The sequence below is a fragment of the Aulonocara sp. 'chitande type north' Nkhata Bay genome, linkage group LG4 (assembly GCF_057382095.1).
Source record: "Aulonocara sp. 'chitande type north' Nkhata Bay isolate Kocher_YH1m ecotype deep benthic linkage group LG4, A_spYH_male_GT1.1, whole genome shotgun sequence".
Lineage (NCBI taxonomy): Eukaryota > Metazoa > Chordata > Actinopteri > Cichliformes > Cichlidae > Aulonocara > Aulonocara sp. 'chitande type north' Nkhata Bay.
Genome location: NC_141347.1, coordinates 21,656,315 through 21,680,020, shown reverse-complemented (window position 1 = coordinate 21,680,020; position 23,706 = coordinate 21,656,315). Strand labels below are relative to the sequence as shown.

The 23,706-nt window shown below is 47.0% G+C and overlaps 1 protein-coding gene across 1 annotated transcript; it reads left to right on the top strand.

Annotated features, from left to right (window-relative positions):
* The first annotated feature begins 6,065 nt into the window (after positions 1 to 6,065).
* On the top strand, positions 6,066 to 23,282 carry LOC147332507 (beta-1,3-galactosyl-O-glycosyl-glycoprotein beta-1,6-N-acetylglucosaminyltransferase-like). Its single transcript, XM_086290609.1, has 4 exons — positions 6,066 to 6,373; positions 6,483 to 6,576; positions 22,287 to 22,691; positions 22,797 to 23,282. Exons 1-4 carry the CDS (start codon positions 6,066 to 6,068, stop codon positions 23,280 to 23,282), a joined length of 1,293 nt encoding a protein of 430 aa, XP_086146735.1.
* Positions 23,283 to 23,706: the final 424 nt, after the last annotated feature.

The following is a 23,706-nucleotide window of genomic DNA, read 5'->3' as shown; positions in this document are numbered from 1 at the left end:
TCTTTAATGCAGGTTGAAAGGCAGAGAGCAAAAGTAAGTGAGAGATGTTAACCGAGAAACTATACTGTCAGTAAAGGTGCAAAAACTAGTCTGAAGCCAGAAATTTATACCATCAACTAGTCAGACATTCCCATTTGAGTATCAGAGCTGGCAAAAGTACAGACATTAGTTAAGTAAAAGTTCATAAACTACTGTTAAAAAATATTCCACTAAAAGTTGAAGTACTGACTCAACTCATTTACTCAAGTAAAAGTAAAAAAGTAGCTGAAGGATGTTTCTTGAGATTACTCTATTCTGTAACTTATCTGTTAATAAAATATACCATGTTCTGAATGAGAGATTTGCAAAACAAATTAAAACGTACAGCTCTGCTATCACTTCCAACATAAATGAAGACAGGAAACTAAACAGCAGTGACGTTTGTAGGGTTACTGAAATTGGGTTAGCTGGTATATAATGATGTGCTACTTGATCGCTAGCGACACAGATATGTTAGCATAATATAAACTGAAGCTAGACGATGAACGCTAACTTTTTTCCACTCAAAGTTAACGTGAGTGTTCCCGAAGGTTCGGGACAAATGCAATCGCATGGCAGGATGCTGTAAACGGACCGAACTTCAGTCGGGAGAACAGCTGAGATAATCCATCCACAATACCAGATTAGTTATTAATATACTGCTGCATGGGCTGGGCTGTAGTTACATCATAAAGTTTTGAAAACTAAGCTTTAAAATGATTAGTGGTAATAAAACCCGAGAGAGGCCGACAGTGATCACTGACTGTTTTTAGGGCTTGTTGAGATTAAATAGAACAAGATACAAAGCATTAAAACATGTAAAAAACACAAAAGCCTTATTAAACACAGAGTAGTTTGGGCCCGGAAGCAGGATTCATCACGTCATCACCCAAAGACCGGATTCCTTCCATTTAGCAGTTAGTACGAGCCAAGCTAGCTTTTATCATATTGGACTAGAGCAGGGGTCAAGGCCCCGTCTCCTGCAGGTTTTAGATATCACCCTGGGTCAACACACCGGAATCAAATGATCAGTTCATTACCAGGCCTCTGGAGAACTTCAAGACATGTTGAGGACGCAATTTAGAGTCCCCCACCCCTGGATTAGAGTAAAAATAGGATGACAACCTCCTTGTGACGAGGGAAAGATAAATCTGTGGTTGTCCCGTGATTACACTGAATTTTCTTTTTTGTTTGATGACGAACTGCAAGTAGTTCCAGCAACCAACTAAACCAACTAAAGGCCCAGATGTTGATCGTGTAACACCCTCAGCGTCTTTTGACTGCAGAGTAACTGCACAGATTGTCTGGTGGGAGGCAACCCATCTCCAAACAGTTGCAGCCCAATTTGGACTGACTGCAGTCTCTCAGACAGATTGCTCTGTCATGGTCTCAGCTGCAGGTCAGTCTGTGATGTTGGAGATCTTTGATAAACAGATGAATTATGAAGGAAGAAAAATACAATCAGTTTGATCCACCTTCTGGAACCCATCTGCTAATAATTAAATCATACCTGGATAGAAGAACATATAGAGGAACACTATCAGTGATGGATGGGCCTCCCCAGAGCCAGATCTCTGTGAGATCATCCTGACAGAGAACAGAACAAAAGGCAGAAACATCCAAAGAAGAGCTTTGAACATCCTTCATGAACCCTGGAGAACTGATCCTGAAGATCCTCACAGAGCTGACATAGAGCTGAAGAATAAAGGCACTCATACTTAATATTCACTCTGAAGCTCGTTAGAATAGTACAAGCTCTGTTTTTACTGTATATGCTGTATATGTATATCCATGTATGTTTCAATAAATCATCCACCTGCCAAGACATAAAGAATAATGGGTGGCTCAAGACTTTTACACAGTACTGTGTGTGATGACTAGTTTTTTGGGATCCAATCATAAAGTTGCACATTCTTACTAATCAATCGATCATCACTGCAACAAAAACGAGACACCAGCAGTCATCAGATTAAATGTGAGGAAGAGGAAGTGGGATCTTCAGATTATGTTATAGATGACAGCAGGTCATGCGTTTGTGTATTTGTGTGAACGTACGTGACACCCAGTGACTGTCTCGCTTAGACAAACACAACATGTTATTTGGAGAAATGACGCTTGGCCGTCTTTTGTCTGCATTTTCCATGGTAGGTGATTATTTAGCCGCTTTTGTGTTTTATTCTATAGAACTATCCATTCACCTGTCAGCTTTGTGCATTACTATAAAACTCACAGCAGGGGGGTCACGAGGGCGAAAATAAAGGGCAAAGGCTGTAAAAATAACAGAACGTGTACTGTTAAAGACTAGTAGTTAAACATATGCCATTTTATGACCAGTAGTCAAGGTAGTAAATTAGCTTAACAGCTGCAGGCCATATATTATCCTTTAGTTCTAATGGTGTGCTATGTATGTAGTTTAGTCTCTATTATACTCTTGAATAAAAGAAACATAATCATTTGTAGTTCATTAGACAAAATGTGCATTACTCTGTATCCTTGATCAGCTGTGAATGTCTGACACTGTTTTCTTGAGAATGTTTTACTGCTGAATCATGTGAAGAAGGCCATAAGAGGGAGACTAGGTGTCTGGGCAGAAGAGATAAAACCACATTCTTTACCCCCCCTTCCAGTTTCACACAGAAAGACAGGGAGGCAAGGTCAGGAGCCAGGCTCACTAAGAATTAGAAAAACATGTGAAGATGCAGCTTTTATGACAAAGAGGGGGGCTGGGATTAGCTATAAAAGTCTGTGAAAGTTGCCACCATTTTGAGACATGCTGTCGAACCTCTGCAGGCATCTCTCCCGTCCGGACGTTGTAATGCTCTTATTGTGATTTGTACCGAAATAAATGATTGTTGATTGAGCATATATACACCGAGTAGTGTCCTTCCTTCAGCCCAAAGATTCAAAGAACTGCGTGTTTTCAACAGTACACAACAGCATTAAAGATAAGATGACAACGAGACAGAAACGTAAAGAGAGCGTGCCCATTAAGCTCATGACTCTGATCCGTTTAATTTAAACAGGAAATTAATGTTAAGGGTCTCACACACACACACAAACACACGCATGCGGCAGATTGTGTTAAAGTAAACACCAAACTAAACACCAACTCTGTGTGTTTCAAAAGAGCCCGCAGAGAAGAAAGGCTTAATTAAAAGTAATATATTTTGGATTGTCAATCTTTAATATGAAGTATAATATATAAAGCAAGCCTAAAAAAAAGAAAGGAAAAGACGATTAATTATATGTATTAAATGTACCCCGATTGTTCTCTGACAGGTTTGAAATGCAGAGCTGCATTATGGATCATTTATAGCCTTAATTTTGCTAAGCTTGCAAATCTTAATCTAATTTATTTGACATTAATGTGTAGGGCGATATGAATGTAGCACAGCATTTACTCTCAGCTAACCTGCCCCTGTCCTTGAATCTTTAAAATACAACTGAAGAACCAAAGAAGAGAAAAAAACCCCACAAAAACACAAGAAACACATACTGGAACACTTGTTTTCTGGCTGGCATCACGTTACTGTGGCCTAAAAGAGTCTAAAGGTGTTTGTGCAGAGCATTTTAAACTGCATTAATACATTCATGATGAGAAAAATCCCTGAAATCTACACCATAACCTTCCACGTGACCTGATGTGCACCTCCCATGAAATATAATTACACTTGAATGGCGTGGAAGGTTGGAACATAGGGTTAAAAGGACATAGATTTCCTGCAGAAGCCTAAATCAAACTTCAAGCACAGGACAGAAAGTGATTAAAACAATGTGTGTGTGTGTGTGTGTGTGTGTGTGTGTGTGCGTGCGTGCGTGCGTGCGTGCGTGCGTGCGTGTGAGAGACTTCAACACAGCAGCAAGCAGGTGCACCGAGGACCCTCGCGCTCACTTTTTGCATATATGTGTATGATAGAATTTGGAAAACACATCGGTGCAAATTGAAAGGCTGTGTCATAATATCTTCTGTTTTTGTGTTTGTTGGTTTGTTTTTATTTCGTTTTTTTTTTGCGAGCTGGTTATCAGATGAATCCAGAAGCCAGAGAATCCCCCGCCCTTCTCTGTTGGTCTCCACCCTGTGGAGCAAGCAGTGGGCACACCTCGCAAATGGGGGGCGCGCTTACTCCCCGCAAATGGGCAATAGAAAACCGATGCCTGTGCAATCCCCAAAATGCTCTATAACTCTTGTAATGGCTACAGATCCTAAAGTGTGAAACTAAGTTGTTTACTTAAATGTATTCATCTGAAAAATGCTGACAGGATGTGTTCAGATTTGCCTCACTCAATACTTTGTAACATAACCTTTGTTGGCAATAACAGAGGTCAAACGTTTACTATAGGTCTTTACCAGGTTTGCACACACAGTAGCTGGTATTTTGGCCCATTCCTCCATGCAGATCTTCTCGAGAACAGTGATGTTTTGGGGCTGTCGCCGAGCAACACGGACTTTCAACTCCCGCCACAGATTTTCTATGGGGTTGAGGTCTGGAGACTGGCTAGGCCACTCCAGGACTTTCAAATGCTTCTTACGGAGCCACTCCTTTGTTGCCCGGGCAGTGTGTTTTGGATCATTGTCATGTTGGAAGACCCAGCCTCGTTTCATCTTCAAAGTTCTCACTGATGGAAGGAGGTTTTGGCTCAAAATCTCACGATACATGGCCCCATTCATTCTGTCCTTAACACGGATCAGTCGTCCTGTCCCCTTGGCAGAAAAACAGCCCCATAGCATGATGTTTCCACCCCCATGCTTCACAGTAGGTATGGTGTTCTTGGGATGCAACTCAGTATTCTTCTTCCTCCAAACACGACGAGTTGAGTTTATACCAAAAAGTTCTACTTTGGTTTCATCTGACCACATGACATTCTCCCAATCCTCTGCTGTATCATCCATGTGCTCTCTGGCAAACTTCAGACGGGCCTGGACATGCACTGGCTTCAGCAGCGGAACACGTCTGGCACTGCGGGATTTGATTCCCTGCCGTTGTAGTGTGTTACTGATGGTGACCTTTGTTACTTTGGTCCCAGCTCTCTGCAGGTCATTCACCAGGTCCCCCCGTGTGGTTCTGGGATCTTTGCTCACCGTTCTCATGATCATTTTGACCCCACGGGATGAGATCTTGCGTGGAGCCCCAGATCGAGGGAGATTATCAGTGGTCTTGTATGTCTTCCATTTTCTGATGATTGCTCCCACAGTTGATTTTTTCACACCAAGCTGCTTGCCTATTGCAGATTCACTCTTCCCAGTCTGGTGCAGGTCTACAATACTTTTCCTGGTGTCCTTCGAAAGCTCTTTGGTCTTGGCCATGGCGGCGTTTGGAGTCTGACTGTTTGAGGCTGTGGACAGGTGTCTTTTATACAGATGATGAGTTCAAACAGGTGCCATTCATACAGGTAACGAGTGGGGGACAGAAAAGCTTCTTACAGAAGACGTTACAGGTCTGTGAGAGCCAGAGATCTTCCTTGTTTGAGGTGACCAAATACTTATTTTCCACCCTAATTTACGAATAAATTCTTTACAAATCCTACCATGTGGATTCATGGATTTTTTTTTTTTTTCCACATTCTGTCTCTCACAGTTGAAGTGTACCTCTGGTGCAAATTACTGACCTCTGTCATCATTTTAAGTGGGGGAACTTGCACAATCGGTGGCTGACTAAATACTTTTTTGCCCCACTGTAACATGGAAGACAAAAAAAAACGTGGATTCAAGTGAATCCACTCAGATTTACGATGTTAAACGACAGAGATTTCCAAACATGTAGTGTTGCTTTGCATTTCAGTCCAACATATGAATATTTTGTTCTAAAGTTCCAAAAAGAAGTAGCGTTTCACATGAAAAAAAAAGTGTGTCTGTGTATGTTTTCCTTACTCACATTATTGCTTGGTTCCAGGTGCAGTAATGGATGGACTGATTTGCATACCTTCATGAAAGGAACAAACATTAATCATTATTATTTTGTTGTTTCACAGGTGTCTGACAGACATTTTTAGCAGCTATCACAAGCTTTACTATTATTGTATTTGAGATTTTCTACTTACTGTAAATAATGCGATATTTAAAACGAGGCTGCTGGCTACAATTATTCAAGTTCAGTGCTGTACTGGGATCACTATGGATACTTTTCCTACTTAGTCAGCTAAAAACAGGCGAAAGTCCTGCCTACATCCTCAAGTATCAATGGCTAGTTTATACCGATGAAGATGAGAGCCCAGAGAAAGTTTGCAACTGCTCAGCAATCCTGCAGGGAGAGAAGGAGGCATTGCTGCAAGCCAAATTACTGACCATCACCAACAACTTCCAGAAGGTTATTCAGATCCCTGATGAGTATTACATCAATGCAACCCAAGACTGCAGGTTTGTTGCTCTAAATGGCAGCTTTCAGTAACTCTTTAACTCTTGGTCATGATTTTAATATATGGACTTTTAAAAGCAACGTTACTTCTTCAAAACTGTGAATTTACAGGAAATTCCAAAAAAGTAGGAAATACATAACATTCCCGTTAAGCAAGGAAGAAGAGGACTTTCCTCTGGCTTACTCTATGGTTGTCCATCACAAGGTATGTATTTTGTATAATAAAATTTTACTGCAAATCTTTGCAGTAGATGTAAACGGTGCTTACATTTGGATTGTTTACATTTTAAATTTCAAAATTTTCTACACACACACACACACACACACACACATCTATCTTATATATATATATATATATATATATATATATATATATATATATATATATATATATATAGGGTGCAAGATGCTAGCAGGCAAGGCATACATGGAACGCCATAACCAAGTGGCCGGCATAGTGTACAGGAACATCTGTGCCGAGTATAACCTGGAAGTCCCGAGGTCAAAATGGGAGATGCCCCCAAGGGTGGTGGAGAATGACCGAGCTAAGATCCTGTGGGACTTCCAGATACAGACGGACAAAATGGTGGTGGCTAACCAACCGGACATAGTGGTGGTAGACAAACAGAAGAAGACGGCCGTAGTGATCGATGTAGCGGTTCCGAATGACAGCAATATCAGGAAGAAGGAACACGAGAAGCTGGAGAAATACCAAGGGCTCAGAGAAGAGCTCGAGAGGATGTGGAGGGTGAAGGTAACGGTGGTCCCCGTGGTAATCGGAGCACTAGGTGCGGTGACTCCCAAGCTAGGCGAGTGGCTCCAGCAGATCCCGGGAACAACATCGGAGATCTCTGTCCAGAAGAGCGCAGTCCTGGGAACAGCTAAGATACTGCGCAGGACCCTCAAGCTCCCAGGCCTCTGGTAGAGGACCCGAGCTTGAAGGATAAACCGCCCGCAGGGGCGTGCTGGGTGTTTTTATATATATATATATATATATATATGTAAACGTTGCCATGCGTTTACATGTGTTGTTATGGGTTAACTGTCCGTTGCCATGCGTTTACATGCGTTGTTATGGGTTAACTGTCCGTTGCCATGCGTTTACATGCGTTGTTATGGGTTAACTGTCCGTTGCCATGCGTTAACTGTCCGTTGCCATGGTAACCGGTCCGTTGCCATGGGTTACCTGACCGTTGCCATGTTAATGCATGGCAACGGTCAGGTAACCCATGGCAACGGACCGGTTACCATGGCAACGGACCGGTTACCATGGCAACGGACCGGTAACCCATGGCAACGGACAGTTAACCCATAACAACGCATGTAAACGCATGGCAACGGACAGTTAACCCATAACAACGCATGTAAACGCATGGCAACGGACAGTTAACCCATAACAACGCATGTAAACACATGGCAACGGACAGTTAACGCATGGCAACGGACAGTTAACCCATGGCAACGGTCATATAACCCATGGCAACGGACAGTTAACCCATAACAACGCATGTAAACGCATGGCAACGGACAGTTAACGCATGGCAACGGACAGTTAACCCATGGCAACGGTCAGGTAACCCATGGCAACGGACCGGTTACCATGGCAACGGACCGGTTACCATGGCAACGGACCGGTAACCCATGGCAACGGACAGTTAACCCATAACAACGCATGTAAACGCATGGCAACGGACAGTTAACCCATAACAACGCATGTAAACGCATGGCAACGGACAGTTAACCCATAACAACGCATGTTAACGCATGGCAACGGACAGTTAACCCATGGCAACGGTCATATAACCCATGGCAACGGACAGTTAACCCATAACAACGCATGTAAACGCATGGCAACGGACAGTTAACCCATAACAACACATGTAAACGCATGGCAACGGACAGTTAACGCATGGCAACGGACAGTTAACCCATGGCAACGGTCAGGTAACCCATGGCAACGGACCGGTTACCATGGCAACGGACCGGTAACCCATGGCAACGGACCGGTTACCATGGCAACGGACCGGTTACCATGGCAACGGACCGGTAACCCATGGCAACGGACAGTTAACCCATAACAACGCATGTAAACGCATGGCAACGGACAGTTAACCCATAACAACGCATGTAAACGCATGGCAACGGACAGTTAACCCATGGCAACGGACAGTTAACCCATGGCAACGGTCATATAACCCATGGCAACGGACAGTTAACCCATAACAACGCATGTAAACGCATGGCAACGGACAGTTAACCCATAACAACACATGTAAACGCATGGCAACGGACAGTTAACCCATAACAACACATGTAAACGCATGGCAACGGACAGTTAACGCATGGCAACGGACAGTTAACCCATGGCAACGGTCAGGTAACCCATGGCAACGGACCGGTTACCATGGCAACGGACCGGTTACCATGGCAACGGACCGGTAACCCATGGCAACGGACCGGTTACCATGGCAACGGACCGGTTACCATGGCAACGGACCGGTAACCCATGGCAACGGACAGTTAACCCATAACAACGCATGTAAACGCATGGCAACGGACAGTTAACCCATAACAACGCATGTAAACGCATGGCAACGGACAGTTAACCCATGGCAACGGTCATATAACCCATGGCAACGGACAGTTAACCCATAACAACGCATGTAAACGCATGGCAACGGACAGTTAACCCATAACAACGCATGTAAACGCATGGCAACGGACAGTTAACCCATAACAACGCATGTAAACGCATGGCAACGGACAGTTAACCCATGGCAACGGTCAGGTAACCCATGGCAACGGACCGGTTACCATGGCAACGGACTGGTTACCCATGGCAACGGACCGGTTACCATGGCAACGGACCGGTAACCCATGGCAACGGACAGTTAACCCATAACAACGCATGTAAACGCATGGCAACGGACAGTTAACCCATAACAACGCATGTAAACGCATGGCAACGGACAGTTAACCCATAACAACGCATGTAAACGCATGGCAACGGACAGTTAACCCATGGCAACGGTCATATAACCCATGGCAACGGACAGTTAACCCATAACAACGCATGTAAACGCATGGCAACGGACAGTTAACCCATAACAACGCATGTAAACGCATGGCAACGGACAGTTAACCCATGGCAACGGTCAGGTAACCCATGGCAACGGACCGGTTACCATGGCAACGGACCGGTTACCCATGGCAACGGACCGGTTACCATGGCAACGGACCGGTAACCCATGGCAACGGACCGGTTACCATGGCAACGGACCGGTAACCCATGGCAACGGACAGTTAACCCATAACAACGCATGTAAACGCATGGCAACGGACAGTTAACCCATAACAACACATGTAAACGCATGGCAACGGACAGTTAACGCATGGCAACGGACAGTTAACCCATGGCAACGGTCAGGTAACCCATGGCAACGGACCGGTTACCATGGCAACGGACCGGTTACCCATGGCAACGGACAGTTAACCCATAACAACGCATGTAAACGCATGGCAACGGACAGTTAACCCATAACAACGCATGTAAACGCATGGCAACGGACAGTTAACCCATGGCAACGGTCATATAACCCATGGCAACGGACAGTTAACCCATAACAACGCATGTAAACGCATGGCAACGGACAGTTAACCCATAACAACGCATGTAAACGCATGGCAACGGACAGTTAACCCATGGCAACGGTCAGGTAACCCATGGCAACGGACCGGTTACCATGGCAACGGACCGGTTACCCATGGCAACGGACCGGTTACCATGGCAACGGACCGGTAACCCATGGCAACGGACCGGTTACCATGGCAACGGACCGGTTACCATGGCAACGGACCGGTAACCCATGGCAACGGACAGTTAACCCATAACAACGCATGTAAACGCATGGCAACGGACAGTTAACCCATAACAACGCATGTAAACGCATGGCAACGGACAGTTAACCCATGGCAACGGACAGTTAACCCATGGCAACGGTCATATAACCCATGGCAACGGACAGTTAACCCATAACAACGCATGTAAACGCATGGCAACGGACAGTTAACCCATAACAACACATGTAAACGCATGGCAACGGACAGTTAACGCATGGCAACGGACAGTTAACCCATGGCAACGGTCAGGTAACCCATGGCAACGGACCGGTTACCATGGCAACGGACCGGTTACCATGGCAACGGACCGGTAACCCATGGCAACGGACAGTTAACCCATAACAACGCATGTAAACGCATGGCAACGGACAGTTAACCCATAACAACGCATGTAAACGCATGGCAACGGACAGTTAACCCATAACAACGCATGTAAACGCATGGCAACGGACAGTTAACCCATGGCAACGGTCATATAACCCATGGCAACGGACAGTTAACCCATAACAACGCATGTAAACGCATGGCAACGGACAGTTAACCCATAACAACGCATGTAAACGCATGGCAACGGACAGTTAACCCATAACAACACATGTAAACGCATGGCAACGGACAGTTAACGCATGGCAACGGACAGTTAACCCATGGCAACGGACAGTTAACCCATAACAACGCATGTAAACGCATGGCAACGGACAGTTAACCCATAACAACGCATGTAAACGCATGGCAACGGACAGTTAACCCATAACAACGCATGTAAACACATGGCAACGGACAGTTAACGCATGGCAACGGACAGTTAACCCATGGCAACGGTCATATAACCCATGGCAACGGACAGTTAACCCATAACAACGCATGTAAACGCATGGCAACGGACAGTTAACCCATAACAACGCATGTAAACGCATGGCAACGGACAGTTAACCCATAACAACACATGTAAACGCATGGCAACGGACAGTTAACGCATGGCAACGGACAGTTAACGCATGGCAACGGACAGTTAACCCATGGCAACGGTCAGGTAACCCATGGCAACGGACCGGTTACCATGGCAACGGACCGGTAACCCATGGCAACGGACAGTTAACCCATAACAACGCATGTAAACGCATGGCAACGGACAGTTAACCCATAACAACGCATGTAAACGCATGGCAACGGACAGTTAACCCATAACAACGCATGTAAACGCATGGCAACGGACAGTTAACCCATGGCAACGGTCATATAACCCATGGCAACGGACAGTTAACCCATAACAACGCATGTAAACGCATGGCAACGGACAGTTAACCCATAACAACGCATGTAAACGCATGGCAACGGACAGTTAACCCATAACAACGCATGTAAACACATGGCAACGGACAGTTAACGCATGGCAACGGACAGTTAACCCATGGCAACGGTCATATAACCCATGGCAACGGACAGTTAACCCATAACAACGCATGTAAACGCATGGCAACGGACAGTTAACCCATAACAACGCATGTAAACGCATGGCAACGGACAGTTAACCCATAACAACACATGTAAACGCATGGCAACGGACAGTTAACGCATGGCAACGGACAGTTAACGCATGGCAACGGACAGTTAACCCATGGCAACGGTCAGGTAACCCATGGCAACGGACCGGTTACCATGGCAACGGACCGGTTACCATGGCAACGGACCGGTAACCCATGGCAACGGACAGTTAACCCATAACAACGCATGTAAACGCATGGCAACGGACAGTTAACCCATAACAACGCATGTAAACGCATGGCAACGGACAGTTAACCCATAACAACGCATGTAAACGCATGGCAACGGACAGTTAACCCATGGCAACGGACAGTTAACCCATGGCAACGGTCATATAACCCATGGCAACGGACAGTTAACCCATAACAACGCATGTAAACGCATGGCAACGGACAGTTAACCCATAACAACACATGTAAACGCATGGCAACGGACAGTTAACCCATAACAACACATGTAAACGCATGGCAACGGACAGTTAACGCATGGCAACGGACAGTTAACCCATGGCAACGGTCAGGTAACCCATGGCAACGGACCGGTTACCATGGCAACGGACCGGTTACCATGGCAACGGACCGGTAACCCATGGCAACGGACCGGTTACCATGGCAACGGACCGGTTACCATGGCAACGGACCGGTAACCCATGGCAACGGACAGTTAACCCATAACAACGCATGTAAACGCATGGCAACGGACAGTTAACCCATAACAACGCATGTAAACGCATGGCAACGGACAGTTAACCCATGGCAACGGTCATATAACCCATGGCAACGGACAGTTAACCCATAACAACGCATGTAAACGCATGGCAACGGACAGTTAACCCATAACAACGCATGTAAACGCATGGCAACGGACAGTTAACCCATAACAACGCATGTAAACGCATGGCAACGGACAGTTAACCCATGGCAACGGTCAGGTAACCCATGGCAACGGACCGGTTACCATGGCAACGGACTGGTTACCCATGGCAACGGACCGGTTACCATGGCAACGGACCGGTAACCCATGGCAACGGACAGTTAACCCATAACAACGCATGTAAACGCATGGCAACGGACAGTTAACCCATAACAACGCATGTAAACGCATGGCAACGGACAGTTAACCCATAACAACGCATGTAAACGCATGGCAACGGACAGTTAACCCATGGCAACGGTCATATAACCCATGGCAACGGACAGTTAACCCATAACAACGCATGTAAACGCATGGCAACGGACAGTTAACCCATAACAACGCATGTAAACGCATGGCAACGGACAGTTAACCCATGGCAACGGTCAGGTAACCCATGGCAACGGACCGGTTACCATGGCAACGGACCGGTTACCCATGGCAACGGACCGGTTACCATGGCAACGGACCGGTAACCCATGGCAACGGACCGGTTACCATGGCAACGGACCGGTAACCCATGGCAACGGACAGTTAACCCATAACAACGCATGTAAACGCATGGCAACGGACAGTTAACCCATAACAACACATGTAAACGCATGGCAACGGACAGTTAACGCATGGCAACGGACAGTTAACCCATGGCAACGGTCAGGTAACCCATGGCAACGGACCGGTTACCATGGCAACGGACCGGTTACCCATGGCAACGGACAGTTAACCCATAACAACGCATGTAAACGCATGGCAACGGACAGTTAACCCATAACAACGCATGTAAACGCATGGCAACGGACAGTTAACCCATAACAACGCATGTAAACGCATGGCAACGGACAGTTAACCCATGGCAACGGTCATATAACCCATGGCAACGGACAGTTAACCCATAACAACGCATGTAAACGCATGGCAACGGACAGTTAACCCATGGCAACGGTCAGGTAACCCATGGCAACGGACCGGTTACCATGGCAACGGACCGGTTACCCATGGCAACGGACCGGTTACCATGGCAACGGACCGGTAACCCATGGCAACGGACCGGTTACCATGGCAACGGACCGGTTACCATGGCAACGGACCGGTAACCCATGGCAACGGACAGTTAACCCATAACAACGCATGTAAACGCATGGCAACGGACAGTTAACCCATAACAACGCATGTAAACGCATGGCAACGGACAGTTAACCCATGGCAACGGACAGTTAACCCATGGCAACGGTCATATAACCCATGGCAACGGACAGTTAACCCATAACAACGCATGTAAACGCATGGCAACGGACAGTTAACCCATAACAACACATGTAAACGCATGGCAACGGACAGTTAACCCATAACAACACATGTAAACGCATGGCAACGGACAGTTAACGCATGGCAACGGACAGTTAACCCATGGCAACGGACAGTTAACCCATAACAACGCATGTAAACGCATGGCAACGGACAGTTAACCCATAACAACGCATGTAAACGAATGGCAACGGACAGTTAACGCATGGCAACGGACAGTTAACCCATGGCAACGGTCAGGTAACCCATGGCAACGGACCGGTTACCATGGCAACGGACCGGTTACCATGGCAACGGACCGGTAACCCATGGCAACGGACAGTTAACCCATAACAACGCATGTAAACGCATGGCAACGGACAGTTAACCCATAACAACGCATGTAAACGCATGGCAACGGACAGTTAACCCATAACAACGCATGTAAACGCATGGCAACGGACAGTTAACCCATGGCAACGGTCATATAACCCATGGCAACGGACAGTTAACCCATAACAACGCATGTAAACGCATGGCAACGGACAGTTAACCCATAACAACGCATGTAAACGCATGGCAACGGACAGTTAACCCATAACAACACATGTAAACGCATGGCAACGGACAGTTAACGCATGGCAACGGACAGTTAACCCATAACAACGCATGTAAACGCATGGCAACGGACAGTTAACCCATAACAACGCATGTAAACACATGGCAACGGACAGTTAACGCATGGCAACGGACAGTTAACCCATGGCAACGGTCATATAACCCATGGCAACGGACAGTTAACCCATAACAACGCATGTAAACGCATGGCAACGGACAGTTAACCCATGGCAACGGTCATATAACCCATGGCAACGGACAGTTAACCCATAACAACGCATGTAAACGCATGGCAACGGACAGTTAACCCATAACAACGCATGTAAACGCATGGCAACGGACAGTTAACCCATAACAACACATGTAAACGCATGGCAACGGACAGTTAACGCATGGCAACGGACAGTTAACGCATGGCAACGGACAGTTAACCCATGGCAACGGTCAGGTAACCCATGGCAACGGACCGGTTACCATGGCAACGGACCGGTAACCCATGGCAACGGACAGTTAACCCATAACAACGCATGTAAACGCATGGCAACGGACAGTTAACCCATAACAACGCATGTAAACGCATGGCAACGGACAGTTAACCCATAACAACGCATGTAAACGCATGGCAACGGACAGTTAACCCATGGCAACGGTCATATAACCCATGGCAACGGACAGTTAACCCATAACAACGCATGTAAACGCATGGCAACGGACAGTTAACCCATAACAACGCATGTAAACGCATGGCAACGGACAGTTAACCCATAACAACGCATGTAAACACATGGCAACGGACAGTTAACGCATGGCAACGGACAGTTAACCCATGGCAACGGTCATATAACCCATGGCAACGGACAGTTAACCCATAACAACGCATGTAAACGCATGGCAACGGACAGTTAACCCATAACAACGCATGTAAACGCATGGCAACGGACAGTTAACCCATAACAACACATGTAAACGCATGGCAACGGACAGTTAACGCATGGCAACGGACAGTTAACGCATGGCAACGGACAGTTAACCCATGGCAACGGTCAGGTAACCCATGGCAACGGACCGGTTACCATGGCAACGGACCGGTTACCATGGCAACGGACCGGTAACCCATGGCAACGGACAGTTAACCCATAACAACGCATGTAAACGCATGGCAACGGACAGTTAACCCATAACAACGCATGTAAACGCATGGCAACGGACAGTTAACCCATAACAACGCATGTAAACGCATGGCAACGGACAGTTAACCCATGGCAACGGTCATATAACCCATGGCAACGGACAGTTAACCCATAACAACGCATGTAAACGCATGGCAACGGACAGTTAACCCATAACAACGCATGTAAACGCATGGCAACGGACAGTTAACCCATAACAACGCATGTAAACGCATGGCAACGGACAGTTAACCCATGGCAACGGTCATATAACCCATGGCAACGGACAGTTAACCCATAACAACGCATGTAAACGCATGGCAACGGACAGTTAACCCATAACAACGCATGTAAACGCATGGCAACGGACAGTTAACCCATGGCAACGGTCAGGTAACCCATGGCAACGGACCGGTTACCATGGCAACGGACCGGTTACCCATGGCAACGGACTGGTTACCATGGCAACAGACCGGTTACCATGGCAACGGACCGGTAACCCATGGCAACGGACAGTTAACCCATAACAACGCATGTAAACGCATGGCAACGGACAGTTAACCCATAACAACGCATGTAAACGCATGGCAACGGACAGTTAACCCATGGCAACGGTCATATAACCCATGGCAACGGACAGTTAACCCATAACAACGCATGTAAACGCATGGCAACGGACAGTTAACCCATAACAACGCATGTAAACACATGGCAACGGACAGTTAACCCATGGCAACGGTCATATAACCCATGGCAACGGACAGTTAACCCATAACAACGCATGTAAACGCATGGCAACGGACAGTTAACCCATAACAACGCATGTAAACGCATGGCAACGGACAGTTAACCCATGGCAACGGTCATATAACCCATGGCAACGGACAGTTAACCCATGGCAACGGTCAGGTAACCCATGGCAACGGACCGGTTACCATGGCAACGGACCGGTTACCATGGCAACGGACCGGTTACCATGGCAACGGACCGGTAACCCATGGCAACGGACCGGTTACCATGGCAACGGACCAGTAACCCATGGCAACGGACAGTTAACCCATAACAACGCATGTAAACGCATGGCAACGGACAGTTAACCCATAACAACGCATGTAAACGCATGGCAACGGACAGTTAACCCATGGCAACGGTCATATAACCCATGGCAACGGACAGTTAACCCATAACAACGCATGTAAACGCATGGCAACGGACAGTTAACCCATAACAACGCATGTAAACGCATGGCAACGGACAGTTAACCCATAACAACGCATGTAAACGCATGGCAACGGACAGTTAACCCATGGCAACGGTCATATAACCCATGGCAACGGACAGTTAACCCATAACAACGCATGTAAACGCATGGCAACGGACAGTTAACCCATAACAACGCATGTAAACGCATGGCAACGGACAGTTAACCCATGGCAACGGTCAGGTAACCCATGGCAACGGACAGTTAACCCATGGCAACGGACAGTTAACCCATGGCAACGGTCAGGTAACCCATGGCAACTGACCGGTTACCATGGCAACGGACCGGTTACCATGGCAACGGACCGGTTACCATGGCAACGGACCGGTAACCCATGGCAACGGACAGTTAACCCATAACAACGCATGTAAACGCATGGCAACGGACAGTTAACCCATAACAACGCATGTAAACGCATGGCAACGGACAGTTAACCCATAACAACGCATGTAAACGCATGGCAACGGACAGTTAACCCATGGCAACGGTCAGGTAACCCATGGCAACGGACCGGTTACCATGGCAACGGACCGGTTACCATGGCAACGGACCGGTAACCCATGGCAACGGACAGTTAACCCATAACAACGCATGTAAACGCATGGCAACGGACAGTTAACCCATAACAACGCATGTAAACGCATGGCAACGGACAGTTAACCCATAACAACGCATGTAAACGCATGGCAACGGACAGTTAACCCATGGCAACGGTCATATAACCCATGGCAACGGACAGTTAACCCATAACAACGCATGTAAACGCATGGCAACGGACAGTTAACCCATAACAACGCATGTAAACGCATGGCAACGGACAGTTAACCCATGGCAACGGTCAGGTAACCCATGGCAACGGACCGGTTACCATGGCAACGGACCGGTTACCCATGGCAACGGACCGGTTACCATGGCAACGGACCGGTAACCCATGGCAACGGACCGGTTACCATGGCAACGGACAGTTAACCCATAACAACGCATGTAAACGCATGGCAACGGACAGTTAACCCATAACAACGCATGTAAACGCATGGCAACGGACAGTTAACCCATAACAACGCATGTAAACGCATGGCAACGGACAGTTAACCCATGGCAACGGTCATATAACCCATGGCAACGGACAGTTAACCCATAACAACGCATGTAAACGCATGGCAACGGACAGTTAACCCATAACAACGCATGTAAACGCATGGCAACGGACAGTTAACCCATAACAACGCATGTAAACGCATGGCAACGGTCATATAACCCATGGCAACGGACAGTTAACCCATAACAACGCATGTAAACGCATGGCAACGGACAGTTAACCCATAACAACGCATGTAAACGCATGGCAACGGACAGTTAACCCATGGCAACGGTCATATAACCCATGGCAACGGACAGTTAACCCATAACAACGCATGTAAACGCATGGCAACGGACAGTTAACCCATAACAACGCATGTAAACGCATGGCAACGGACAGTTAACCCATGGCAACGGTCAGGTAACCCATGGCAACGGACCGGTTACCATGGCAACGGACCGGTTACCCATGGCAACGGACCGGTTACCATGGCAACGGACCGGTAACCCATGGCAACGGACCGGTTACCATGGCAACGGACCAGTAACCCATGGCAACGGACAGTTAACCCATAACAACGCATGTAAACGCATGGCAACGGACAGTTAACCCATAACAACGCATGTAAACGCATGGCAACGGACAGTTAACCCATAACAACACATGTAAACGCATGGCAACGGACAGTTAACGCATGGCAACGGACAGTTAACCCATGGCAACGGTCAGGTAACCCATGGCAACGGACCGGTTACCATGGCAACGGACCGGTTACCATGGCAACGGACCGGTAACCCATGGCAACGGACCGGTTACCATGGCAACGGACCGGTAACCCATGGCAACGGACAGTTAACCCATAACAACGCATGTAAACGCATGGCAACGGACAGTTAACCCATAACAACGCATGTAAACGCATGGCAACGGACAGTTAACCCATAACAACGCATGTAAACGCATGGCAACGGACAGTTAACCCATGGCAACGGTCATATAACCCATGGCAACGGACAGTTAACCCATAACAACGCATGTAAACGCATGGCAACGGACAGTTAACCCATAACAACGCATGTAAACGCATGGCAACGGACAGTTAACCCATAACAACGCATGTAAACGCATGGCAACGGACAGTTAACCCATAACAACGCATGTAAACGCATGGCAACGGACAGTTAACCCATGGCAACGGTCATATAACCCATGGCAACGGACAGTTAACCCATAACAACGCATGTAAACGCATGGCAACGGACAGTTAACCCATAACAACGCATGTAAACGCATGGCAACGGACAGTTAACCCATGGCAACGGTCAGGTAACCCATGGCAACGGACCGGTTACCATGGCAACGGACCGGTTACCCATGGCAACGGACCGGTTACCATGGCAACAGACCGGTTACCATGGCAACGGACCGGTAACCCATGGCAACGGACAGTTAACCCATAACAACGCATGTAAACGCATGGCAACGGACAGTTAACCCATAACAACGCATGTAAACGCATGGCAACGGACAGTTAACCCATAACAACGCATGTAAACGCATGGCAACGGACAGTTAACCCATGGCAACGGTCATATAACCCATGGCAACGGACAGTTAACCCATAACAACGCATGTAAACGCATGGCAACGGACAGTTAACCCATAACAACGCATGTAAACGCATGGCAACGGACAGTTAACCCATAACAACGCATGTAAACACATGGCAACGGACAGTTAACGCATGGCAACGGACAGTTAACCCATGGCAACGGTCATATAACCCATGGCAACGGACAGTTAACCCATAACAACGCATGTAAACGCATGGCAACGGACAGTTAACCCATAACAACGCATGTAAACGCATGGCAACGGACAGTTAACCCATGGCAACGGTCATGTAACCCATGGCAACGGACAGTTAACCCATGGCAACGGTCAGGTGACCCATGGCAACGGACCGGTTACCATGGCAACGGACCGGTTACCCATGGCAACGGACCGGTTACCATGGCAACGGACCGGTTACCATGGCAACGGACCGGTAACCCATGGCAACGGACCGGTTACCATGGCAACGGACCAGTAACCCATGGCAACGGACAGTTAACCCATAACAACGCATGTAAACGCATGGCAACGGACAGTTAACCCATAACAACACATGTAAACGCATGGCAACGGACAGTTAACGCATGGCAACGGACAGTTAACCCATGGCAACGGTCAGGTAACCCATGGCAACGGACCGGTTACCATGGCAACGGACCGGTTACCATGGCAACGGACCGGTTACCATGGCAACGGACCGGTAACCCATGGCAACGGACAGTTAACCCATAACAACGCATGTAAACGCATGGCAACGGTCAGGTAACCCATGGCAACGCATGTAAACGCATGGCAACGGACAGTTAACCCATAACAACGCATGTAAACGCATGGCAACGGACAGTTAACCCATGGCAACGGTCATATAACCCATGGCAACGGACAGTTAACCCATAACAACGCATGTAAACCCATGGCAACGGACAGTTAACCCATAACAACGCATGTAAACGCATGGCAACGGACAGTTAACCCATAACAACGCATGTAAACGCATGGCAACGGACAGTTAACCCATGGCAACGGTCATATAACCCATGGCAACGGACAGTTAACCCATAACAACGCATGTAAACGCATGGTAACGGACAGTTAACCCATAACAACGCATGTAAACGCATGGCAACGGACAGTTAACCCATGGCAACGGTCAGGTAACCCATGGCAACGGACCGGTTACCCATGGCAACGGACCGGTTACCCATGGCAACGGACCGGTTACCATGGCAACAGACCGGTTACCATGGCAACGGACCGGTAACCCATGGCAACGGACAGTTAACCCATAACAACGCATGTAAACGCATGGCAACGGACAGTTAACCCATAACAACGCATGTAAACGCATGGCAACGGACAGTTAACCCATAACAACGCATGTAAACGCATGGCAACGGACAGTTAACCCATAACAACGCATGTAAACGCATGGCAACGGACAGTTAACCCATGGCAACGGTCATATAACCCATGGCAACGGACAGTTAACCCATAACAACGCATGTAAACGCATGGCAACGGACAGTTAACCCATAACAACGCATGTAAACGCATGGCAACGGACAGTTAACCCATGGCAACGGTCAGGTAACCCATGGCAACGGACCGGTTACCATGGCAACGGACCGGTTACCCATGGCAACGGACCGGTTACCATGGCAACAGACCGGTTACCATGGCAACGGACCGGTAACCCATGGCAACGGACAGTTAACCCATAACAACGCATGTAAACGCATGGCAACGGACAGTTAACCCATAACAACGCATGTAAACGCATGGCAACGGACAGTTAACCCATAACAACGCTTGTAAACGCATGGCAACGGACAGTTAACCCATGGCAACGGTCATATAACCCATGGCAACGGACAGTTAACCCATAACAACGCATGTAAACGCATGGCAACGGACAGTTAACCCATAACAACGCATGTAAACGCATGGCAACGGACAGTTAACCCATAACAACGCATGTAAACACATGGCAACGGACAGTTAACGCATGGCAACGGACAGTTAACCCATGGCAACGGTCATATAACCCATGGCAACGGACAGTTAACCCATAACAACGCATGTAAACGCATGGCAACGGACAGTTAACCCATAACAACGCATGTAAACGCATGGCAACGGACAGTTAACCCATAACAACGCATGTAAACGCATGGCAACGGACAGTTAACCCATAACAACGCATGTAAACGCATGGCAACGGACAGTTAACCCATAACAACACATGTAAACGCATGGCAACGGACAGTTAACGCATGACAACGGACAGTTAACCCATGGCAACGGTCAGGTAACCCATGGCAACGGACCGGTTACCATGGCAACGGACCGGTAACCCATGGCAACGGACAGTTAACCCATAACAACGGACAGTTAACCCATAACAACGCATATATATATATATATATATATATATATATATATATCAAACATTGTTGTCCATTAAGTCATTAGTACAGTACAGTTCCAGCAAAAACATTTCACAAAGAAAACTAAATTATTTTTATCCATAGGTGCAGAACTTTGAGCGACTACTGCGAGCTATTTACGCACCTCAAAATATTTATTGTGTCCATGTGGACAAAAAAGCACAGGCCTCAGTCTTTGCTGCCATCAAAGCCATTACTTCCTGTTTCTCAAATGTGTTCATGGTCAGCGAAGCTATGAATGTGGTCTACACTGGCTGGACACGTGTCCAGGCTGATCTTAACTGCATGGCTGATCTCTATAATACCAGTACAACATGGAAATACTTCATCAACCTCTGTGGTCAGGATTTCCCTCTAAAAACTAACTTGGAAATTGTGCAAGCTTTGCGTGCACTAAAAGGAGGTAACAGTTTGGAGTCAGAGGAAATGCCTCAAGGAAAGAAGGGAAGAGTGTCTAATGCTCACCGAGTAGTTGATGGAAAAGTCCAGGTACTTCATTTGGAGATTTTTTACATTGTATCATGTAGCTATTAATCAATTCACCTTGCTATTGTAAAAAACTTCACCATCATATTAACTTTTCAATTGTCCCAGCCAATAGGAAAAACAAAGGATCCAGCTCCCTTCAATCTGCCCATACTATCAGGAAATGCCTATATTGTGGTCAACCGAGGTTACGTTCGCAGTGTGTTTGAAGACAAGCGAATACAGGCCCTCATTGAGTGGGCCAAAGACACCTACAGTCCTGATGAGTTTCTGTGGGCAACAATACAACGAATACCTGGTGTTCCTGGCTCAACATGGCCCAACCGTAAATTCGACATGACGGACATGAATGCAATTGCCCGGATGGTCAAGTGGCAGTGGCACGAGGGGTCAGAGGGTTCCCTGCAAGCAGTATACCCAGAATGTAAAGGCCACCATGTCAAATCAGTATGTGTGTATGGTGCTGGAGACCTGCAGTGGTTGATTGAACAGCATCACCTTTTTGCAAATAAGTTTGATGCAGACAGAGATCCCATTGCTATCTACTGCTTGGAGAAATATCTGAGACACAAGGCACTGACTGAGTTAGTTTAGGTGGAGAGTTCATCATCTATTATAAAAGACAGTCCACATGGATACTTAAACTATAAACACATTCTTGGGTCATAATTGTCATGTGGACATAGATGTGTTATACAAGTTGAGGATGTAGGTAAAATATTAATTTCATTGTTACATTGTTGGGTTTTTTTGTCTATTTAAAATTTAATTATTATTATGCATATTTATATTTGAGCAGACAAATGTTGCTAATCTAGCATGGCATGTGAAAGGTTCATAACTCTATCTCCAAAAGTTGATTCTGTTCATCTGGACGTAGCGTTTTGTGGGAGAAACGTTTTGTCTCTCATCCAAGTGACTTCTTCAGTCTCAGCTGATTACACTTTGTTAGGCCACTATCCTAAGACATGATCAACTTGGGTGTCCCACCTGAAGGCTAAGCTTCTGCTAGTTTAGC